The sequence below is a fragment of the Epinephelus fuscoguttatus genome, linkage group LG6 (assembly GCF_011397635.1).
Source record: "Epinephelus fuscoguttatus linkage group LG6, E.fuscoguttatus.final_Chr_v1".
In the NCBI taxonomy this organism is placed as follows: domain Eukaryota; kingdom Metazoa; phylum Chordata; class Actinopteri; order Perciformes; family Serranidae; genus Epinephelus; species Epinephelus fuscoguttatus.
The window spans coordinates 20853741-20863651 of NC_064757.1; the positions used below are offsets into that span (position 1 = coordinate 20853741).

Sequence of the window (9911 nt, forward strand, 5' to 3'; positions counted from 1 at the left end):
CTGCAAATCATGGGACAACAGATGTGGTGCAAAACAAATCTGACATTTTAAGATTGTGTTTCACTAACTGCCTCTAATGATGACAAATGTATTTCTGATCAATTTCAAAGCATTATCATGACTGAGTTGCATTCCTCACAGGAATTATCATAGTTTCACTCTTATCTAAAAAAAAAAAACAAAAACAAAAACATGTCACTGTGGTTAATGATATGCAGGTTAATTGTCTGGAGTTTTTCTGCATCCTTTCATCTCCCAAGGGAGAGGAGGGAGTTTTTTGTAAATAATGTGGCAAAGGGGAGCCAGTATAGAGCTGTGCATGGTGATGGGCTGAGGGGAAGGGGAGTGGTCTCAACCATGTAAGGCTTCAATAAAAGGCACTTGTCTGGACCTCTGAGGAGCCCAAACTTTCCAGTAGCACCACAGGCGGCTGCTGCACAAAGACAGACAGAAAGACAGACAGCTAGATTAATAAAAATTAAAGCAGAAGAAAAGTTGTTGGCTCTCCTAAAATATTCAAGGCTTAGATAACTTAGTGCAGTCTTTTTTTGTTTCATTTTAAGTGTTATATTTATATTTTTATTGAAGTGGGCCCTTTGTGTGAGAAAAAAAAAAAAGAGAAAATGACGAGTCTGCTGTGCATCACAATGATCTCCCTGACCCTGGCTGGCAGTGCCTACAGTCAACCACTATCAGATGAGTGGACGAGCACTCCCCCACCACTACCAGATCATCCGACGAATACTTCCCCACCTCTACCAGATCATCCGACGAGCAATACCCCAGCACTACCAGATCAGCCGACGAGCAATGCCCCAGCAATAGGTAAGATTAACTTCATGTTAAAAAAAAAAAAAAAAAAAGTAAAAAGTATGTGGGTGATTGTGTGTGTCTGTTTTCATCCTTTGTGTCTGCATGTGTGTGTGCATGTGCAAGTGTTACCATGCATAAAAAAGAAAAAGCTGGAGGATGAGTTAAGTGGTGCCACAGTTCAGACTTGTGCAACAACAGGGTCTTTGTAGCAGTAGGTAACAGAGGCGTCTCTGGGGTAACACACACACACACACACACACACACACACACACACACACTGACTCACTATCAACTCATTGACTTGCTGCATACAGACCACCACAGCATGAACTGCCATTCACAGAGGCTCGTTGCCCACACTGCTGAATGAAAACCACACCACTAATACTACTGGTTGTGCTCTTAAAATGGGTCACATGTGTGTCAGTGGCTGAAGCTGGGCGAGCAGTGCTTGCCACCGTTTGAATATAAATTCTCACTAGACTGTAAAAATTGTCAGGAATTTCCCACAGTAAAGTCTTGACCTTTTGTCTTTCTTTTTTTTGTCAGTCATTTTATCAGATCTGTCAGTCTGTCCTCCACTTCCTGTGAAAGACAGAAAATAAAAACCTAGAAAGACATCTTATCAGAGAGCACCTGCGCTCCATCATGAGGCTGTTATAATTCAAATTCACACCTGCCTACAGGATGACAGACTGAGACGGTTGCTGCAACTGCAAGCTGTGAAATACCAGAATAGATCTACCGCTGTGGAGAAAGAAAAAAAAAAAGCTACAGTAGACGCTCTTATGTTATATGAGTGATTTTTAATGCGCTTTCAGCAGCCCTGCAAGCTGACTCAGTAGATGTCAAATTAGGGGTGTCTCAGCTCTCTCTCTTCCAAGACGGGAGGAAATGGCTTGTCTGTGGGGAGAATAGTTTCACTCCAGGAGGAGATGATGCTGTTTAATCCAAAAACTGGAATCGCTCCATTTAGCCAGTGATGTCACGGGTCTGTGTCCATACAGCACATGTATGTTTATACATGACCTCACTGTCTGCATTACGTAAAAGCACTGGCGAGACTCACGCCAGCTCAATCATTGTTCCATACAGTATAGCTTTTATTGGCCATATGTAGCGGTGTATTCTCTGTCTGTTCACGGGGCGTTGCCTGTCCTTATACCTACTGACTCACTCTGGCACTGGGAGCTTTTGGAAACCCGCCACGGTAACAGGCAGCCTGACAGGAGCGAAGTTAAGATTAATGACCCGCAGCCAAACGTATAGAGCCCCATGCTGAACAGCAGCCAAATGACTCTGTCTTTCCCTGTGAGGTAATAGTCTGTTAAGTCTAATGCTCACTGTAGTTGTTGGTTACTGAGGCTTGGCCCCGTTGCTAGGGCTCGGTGGGAAAAGGAGCTAGGCCGGAAATGGGCTGGGGCTGGGGCTGGGGCTGGGGACTGAGTTGAAATTGAGTATAGGCGAGGGGATGAGATGTTGATGGAGCCATGTTCAGTGCTTTTGCATTTGTGCTAATTCACAAATGACTCTGGTGACAGTCTACTTTATATGTGTGCTGAGGATTGCAAGTGTGTACCCATGTGAGCAATGTGCAGTACACCCACACTCTGTGTTTCTGCTGGTTCTGCATGACAGACAGCAGGACAGAGTTTATTGGAATTAGTGTGTAGGAGTTGGCCTGCTGTGTTTGTCCCAGCTGTGCTTGTTAATTCTTTCTTCATATTGACACAGTGGGCCGACAGCAGATGAGACTAAGGCTGCAGAATATTGCAAAGCATCTCATATGAAGCTGCTCTGTCAGAGGGCGTGGCACACCATGGCTTGCATTGATAAGCAGTGACTCCTCTCCCATGATTTCCATCCTTTCATAGAGCAGGGATTTGAGCCAATTAACTTTAAGCACAAATGATGTTTTGAGGTTTAACAGCTTAATTACACTGTTGTAGTTTCAGAGTATATAGGTCACTGACTAGACTTGGACCACTGTGATGTTGTTGTTAATTTACAGTTCGGTGTTACGACAAAGCAGATGGTTCCAATCACTTGCTATTACAACCTTTAACAGAGTGAGAGAGAATTGTGCTCGGTCATAAAATGCCAGTGGGTCTTGGCTGCAGCTGCGAGTCTTTTTTATTGTCATGCACATGTGTTCGTTTACTCCGTTGCTGGGTTCTCATTCCCAGCTGCGCTCCACAAAGATTTCAGATGGATTCTGAATTATTTGACAACCCATTTTTATGCAAAATGTGACAATTTGTGGCACCAGGTTTGACCTCTGGGGGACTTATGTGGGTGAGGTGTGACAAAGAAAAGAAAAGCTTTCTTCTCTCCCTGAAAGGCTGAGTACACACAACAGGCTGTTGCTTTATGAGCGTAGTGTGCCCCACATGGCCGGGGCCACATTCTCCTCTGGGACATGTCTGCTGGTAACTGCAGGAGCAGGAAAGACTGTGGAATTACTCTCAACATGCCTGTCTGCTGCTACTGTCTCGCAGGAAACATTACCTTCAAGGTTGCGCCAGAATAAATGATATATTTAAGAGACAGAGTTCTTTGTTTTTCTTTCATTTAGAGCTCTTTAAGGTATACGGTTAGTATGTATGCAGTAATTCACTCCAACAGTGATGTCCAATTAACCCCCTCCTCCCATCTCTCATTATAGGATTACAAACCACATCCAGTGGGTGGTTTTTGTCTCTGTACAGAACAATGTTTCCACAAGACAGTACAATGAACCCCTTTATTCTATCTACTCTCATTTCCTAAGATGCAGAAATTTGGAAATTTTTAGGTATAAATGTTGACGTCACCATCAGCTTCACCTTGGCAAGGGCTTTCACTTCGTAGTCACTCTGGATCCCACAGGTTTCAATCGCACTTCTTGCAATTGCTACCCATGCAGAGAATTTATGAGGCACGGCGAAGCTGTGAGTCATTCGTCACTGACAGAGCGGGGAAAGAGGCCTCCTGTCCAGATTGCTTTTACACTCCGCTTTCGAAGACACCCGTAATTAGCAGCGTCAAAACGGGGTGTCGCCAAGCTTGTAAAATACCTGGCATCTTGCTGACCAGTGGAGAGGCGAGTGAGGCTACTGGGTGTGGTGACTGGGTAATAGGAGTAGTCTCTGGCGTATGAGGAGGTTTGCAGTCTTATGAAAGAAATGAAAAAATGGAAGGAAAAGTGGCACGAGGTTGGAATGAAGGGTAGATTAGGTCTGTCAGCAGTGCTTCTGCTAATTAAATCCTTCTGAAGGAGAGCTCAATACTAATGATCTGAGCGCCACTGAACAAAGTCCAGACACGTGTCGACTGTGTGGTTAGAATAGAGGACTGGGACAGTTTAGACATGGGGTTGATTATAAGTCATTCAGTGTCACTTCTGTGTGCGTGTGTGTGTGTGTGTGTAAGTGCGCGTGCGTGGTGGGGGGTGCAGAATGGGTTGATCAGAGCGGAAGGCAGCCAGCCAGTAGCTCCTATTATTTTCTGTATTGCCCTTGTGGGAAACGTTTTCCCTGTTGAGGAACCAGTGACACAGTATTCCAGTCCTGGCTCTAGTGTTGCAGCTCCTGCTCTAAGTGAGGCGCCTCAACACAAACGCTGGCATCCTCAGTCAGAAAGTAGAGACAGACAGGCACAGCTCATCCATATTGAGTAAGTGGGAAGACAGTAAATCAAAACCAGAGCAGCTCAGGGTTCTTTTATTTTTTTTTTAGTGAATACTAGACATAGCAACATGACTGAACCAGCCAAAAATTGCTTGCTTGCAAAAGTCTACTTATAGCTAAAATGCCAGTTGATTCACACAGTTATATAATTACCATATTATCTTTCAAGTCCTGTGCGCTGCAGCATTTGACTCCACTTACAGAGCTGATTGTTCAAGGATATACCTATGGTGGTGGGGGTCAGGGGTCGTGTACATCCATCCATCTGGTGCTTATTATTGCCTGGCACAGGCGACCTCTGGCAGGTTGGGGTCTTCTTAACTAAGCAAGCCCTGTGAGGTCTAAACAAGGAGGTCAGGGAGATTGTGGGAACCCATGGTGAGACATAAATGCACTGCTGTTTAGAGTTAATGGGTGGCCTAGTTTGGACAGGAGTGCACGGAGGATATTTGAGTAAGAAAAAACGATGACAGCCAGATTCGTATATCATTTACTATATTATCTACTTACTTTCCTTGTTATTCACTTGGTGCTTGACATACTTTACACAAATCAGATGGAGCGAATGAAAGATAAGCACTTCATTTTGAGAGTTAATGCTGAGGAACCAAAAGCTTATAAGTGCCAGGACTGACAAGAGCAGGAAGGAGACTGAGGAGGATGATTGGCTCCAGGGGCTGAAGACTGGCTTGTGTCCAATGCTGTATCTATTAAACCAAACTGGATACACCCAGAGTCTTTGATAGTTTTGTGTGGGAGAAAGCTTTGTGTGTATGTCCGTGTGTGTTGTACAATAATACATACAGTACACACAAGCAGTAACACACTGTGGAATAATTATGTAGCTACTAAAAGAAAGACCAATAAAGACGGAAGAATGGGGGAAAGCAGTTTTCAGGCATTTTTCCTTTTTTGGTGTTTTCTCAAACAGACTGCATCAGTTTCATGCCAAGCACAAAATCAAAGCAAAATAATTCTGGATGCAATCTTTGGGCTCAATGTGTAAAATATAATTCTAATTTGTATAAACATTACATCATATTTTCCAGTAGTATCATAAGCCTAATCACCACCAGAACCCCATTAAGGTTATACCATGTTTTCCTCTTTTCCAGCCAAGGTTTTTGCCAACCTGGGTGACAATGTCACTCTGCCCTGCCGGCTCCAGTCCAAAGATTCTGCCTTTGCACACGTTGGTATCCGAGTGAAATGGACCAAGGTGGCCGATGATGAAGCACTGAATGAGGATGTGCTGCTTTCAATGGGATTCCACAAGAAGACCTATGGAAACTTCGAGGACCGTGTCTTTATGCAGGAGCTTGACCATGAAGATGCCACCATAATCATAACCGACGTCTCCATGGAAGACATGGGAAAGTACCGCTGTGAGATCATCAATGGGATGGAAGACACCGTGAAAGAGATTATCCTGGAGGTAGAAGGCGTTGCCACTGATGGTAAATCCTATTTCATTTATATATATATTTAGTAACATCACTTAGGGATGGGCCTTAAAGTATAAGTCAAAGGGGAATACCACCTTTGTTATTTCATGGTCTTGGAATGTTCAGTCAGTATGTGTCAACATGAGCTACTGTAGTAGTATAAAATCTGGAGCTGCTCCATAGACAATGAATGGGAGCCTGATTTTGTGGACCCTCAAAAAGTTTTCTTTTTTTACACCCAAATGAGCTTTATTCTATTGCAGTGTTCTCAGTCTTGAAACAGAAAATGTGCCCATATACTCAGGTCATTCCCCTGGGTGCTCTCAGTGTCAGCTGTAACAATTCATTGTCTATGGAGCAGCTCCAGGCTTTACACTTGATGACTGCATACATTTTAGCACTCTACTTTTTTTAGTTTGGGAGAGAAGTGTTCATGTTCAGTAACATTTCTGGACTGTCTTACACCACAGGAATAACGTGTATGGATTCTGAAAATGGGTGTAGTTGCCCTTTACCACACCAGCTGTGACAGCATTAGTAGCTCCTTCACTAGTCATTATATATGTGCCCTTTCCTTGTTAATATGCATAGTTCAAGTTGAGTCATTTTCTCTCAGCAATGTTTTAGTTTCTAGTTATTTAAAACATCCACATTTTCTTTTCTTGTGAAAAGAGAAACAGACAAGAACAGACAGCTTGTGTTGATTTATCCAAACCGCTGTAATGATTCAGCCATGATCACATTTGAATACTGTTCAACATCAGTAAACAGAAACACATTTTCCATCTTTTCCACTCCATATCCTCGTACATCTGACTGACTCATCAGATTTTATAATCACTAAATTGTCTGCCTTTTAAAATGCGCCATACGAAGAGAAACTGCTTTTCATGCAAGTTGGGGCTATTAACATATTCATACATAAATCCCTGGAACCATGCATGGTGACACAATAAATTATTGCAGTGTGTTGGAGCTCCTCTGCACCAAAGGGCGGCTCCCAGACACCTTTTGTTGATAGTTTTTCACATGTGTTACGGATCAATCTGGGTGGAGGCTGAACACGCACATGTAATCTGACACAAAATATCAACATTCCGATACTTTGATACAGCTGTTAAAATGTGCAAAATCTTTTGCTAATCATGTAATACAGTCGACAATGTATTGAGGTAAAACATGGTCTAAAAAGACGCCATGATGAGTCACTATTAATTCTGCAGCAACGTCTACATATTTCTCATGAATTGGCTTGCACTGATGCGTAGATTCACTTTTGAGTTATTATTTTATTACTTCTTGGACCCATGCAGTTAAAGCAGTTAAGAGCACTTTGCTTTGAAGTTTGATGCAGCAGAACTTAACACCTAGTTTGCATAAGATGATCCTTTCTCCCATGCAGAGAGGTAGACAAGCACAAAATTAATGAGTTAGCAAAGTCTGGCCTCTGGAGTCAACTGCCAACATTTTGCACGCTGCTGAACTTGAAAGTCTACGCCTCCATTCACCAACATAAAACTAAACACAGACTAAGAGGTTAACTTATTTTTTCATCTCCTCTGCCTCCCTCAGGTGTCGTGTTCCCATACTCCCCCCGTGTTGGCCGCTACAGCATGACCTTTGATGATGCCGTGCAGGCCTGTCTGGACCAGAATGCTAGTGTCGCTACCTTTGATCAGCTGTTTGATGCCTGGAGAGGTGGTCTGGACTGGTGCAATGCTGGCTGGCTTAGTGACAGCACAGTGCAGTATCCCATCACCAAACCCAGAGAGCCCTGCGGTGGCACCAAAAATGGACCTGGTGTCAGAAACTATGGCCGCCGCGACAAACAGAGCCACTTCGATGTGTTCTGCTTTTCTTCAGCACTCAAGGGTGAGTTTCTTTTATTTGTTTATCCATTTTCTTGATGCGTTCTTGCACCATGGCCTAGCTTGGTGAACCAATGTGCAAAAAGTAGGACATACACTCACAGCTACTTGAATCCTATTGTGAAAAAAGCAAGGTCTTCTCCTGATTGGTCTGTTTGGTTTTCTCTCCTGTCAGGACATTTCTATTGGCTGGTCCAGCCCGACAGCCTGACCTTTGATGAGGCTGTGCAGGCATGCATAGACGATGGTGCAGAGATCGCCAAGGTGGGCCACATGTACTCCGCCTGGAAGCTTGAGGGCTACGATCGCTGCGATGCCGGCTGGTTGGCTGACACAAGTGTCCGCTACCCCATCTCCAGGCCCCGCAAGAACTGCAGCCCGACAGAAGCTGCAGTGCGCTTTGTCGGATTCCCAGACCTGATGCAAAAGTCTTATGGCGTCTACTGCTACAAAGAGTACTGAGGCGGTAGATAGGAGTAGGGAAGCCATAACCACCAAAGAGCAGCAACAACCACAACCAATAAAACCCACAATAAAGCCGATAAGCTTTCAGTCTTAACTAGCATGAGCTCAATGCCTTTCTGAAACTGTGATAACCCTTTTTAACCCCTAAAACAACAAATACTGTACACCTTACTTCCATACGCAATGAATGACAAAAATATTTTTTAGCCATTAAGTTTTGTTTTTCTCTAACTGTGCATTCATTAATTTTACACAGACTGTTGAGGGAAAAGCAACAGTGTTAATGTATGAGTGATGCGACACAGACAAGAACTTGATGGTTGTGAAACATAATTTAAATTTCGTTTGTCCTCCACAGAACGATTCATGACTTAGAGCATTTACGCTCATGTGCAGATGATATTTGCTGCTTCAAAAATTTGTCTACAGAACAAAACGATGTGATATGTTCCGCATTTATCAAGTATCACGTCCATGAAAGACCTTAGATTGATTCCAGAGACATGAACATAACTACCGCTGTCGAGCTATAGATAGGCCTACATGTTATACTGCAGTAAGTATTCATCTGGACTCCTCTCTAATCAGAGTTGAAGCTGTTTTTACCACCTCTTAAACCACAGTCGTTTCAACCAGAGGAGTTGTGATATCAAATTTACTGTTGAGCAAGAAAATGAATGTAAATGTCTCGTTGGACTGTGACCTATTCTGCATTGATAGCTCCCATTAAATCAACTCCCAGTTCCAATCTGAAGGACAGTTTTACTATTGTAACCTTATGCAGTATGTTTGTTTTAACTAAATGTTTTTTTTTTACTTTTTTAATGATGTTTGTCACTATAGTTTTTTTTTTACATGTTCATAATGTTCTTTTTAAAGAAGAAAAAACAGATTTTGTCACTTGCAGATGTTTACGTGAAGTGTAGTTTTTAGAAAACAATACAAAACAGCAAGATTACAGTCAGACAATGAATGCAGAATAAGTACAGATCTTTCCCTTTTGCCCCTGAGCACAAACTTGTACCAAAACATACCCTGATTGTCTAACAGCTGCAGGAGTTAGACAATAACTTTAATATTACAGCAGTTACAATTAATGAACCAGTGGGCTGAAATCCACTCTGACTGCGGCAACAGTTTCATTAAATCTTACTGAGGTTATGAGCTGTAAGTGGTAACTTTCCACTTGCACTCTGTTGTTTTAAAAACCTGAGTGATACTGATGATCATTCCTCAATAAGAATTCTGTAATAGCGCTGCTGTAGTGACTGAGTCTGAATAAATGTAAAGGAATATCTTATATATTTCCCCGTGGACCACAGTGAGCATGTTTTAGACATACAGAGCTGACCATGCAAAGCTGTGCCACAACCACAAGATAGCACCCCCTCTAGGTATCTGTTTGAAAAGAAATCTGACACTTGTGTTTTACTTTTTCTAACCCTGGGCACTGACATATGGTACTTACTGCAGGTTACACGTGGTAATATGGTGATGCATTGTTTGTAAAAGCAAAACTTAAAAATGTCTCTCACACCTGTGCATTTGTCTACACTTGTGCATGAAAAAAGGTGAAGGTATTTTTGTATCTTATCGCCATGTACCTTTTTCAACAAAGCAGTTTGAAATAAAGAATACGACTTTTAAATCAA

General features: G+C 42.6%; 1 protein-coding gene across 1 annotated transcript; it reads left to right on the forward strand.

Annotated features, from left to right (window-relative positions):
* Nucleotides 1-391: 391 nt before the first annotated feature.
* LOC125890592 (hyaluronan and proteoglycan link protein 1-like) lies at nt 392-9911 on the forward strand. The gene is made up of 4 exons (XM_049579296.1): nt 392-825; nt 5597-5938; nt 7499-7798; nt 7970-9911. Exons 1-4 carry the CDS (start codon nt 624-626, stop codon nt 8254-8256), a joined length of 1131 nt encoding a protein of 376 aa, XP_049435253.1. The 5' UTR covers nt 392-623; the 3' UTR covers nt 8257-9911.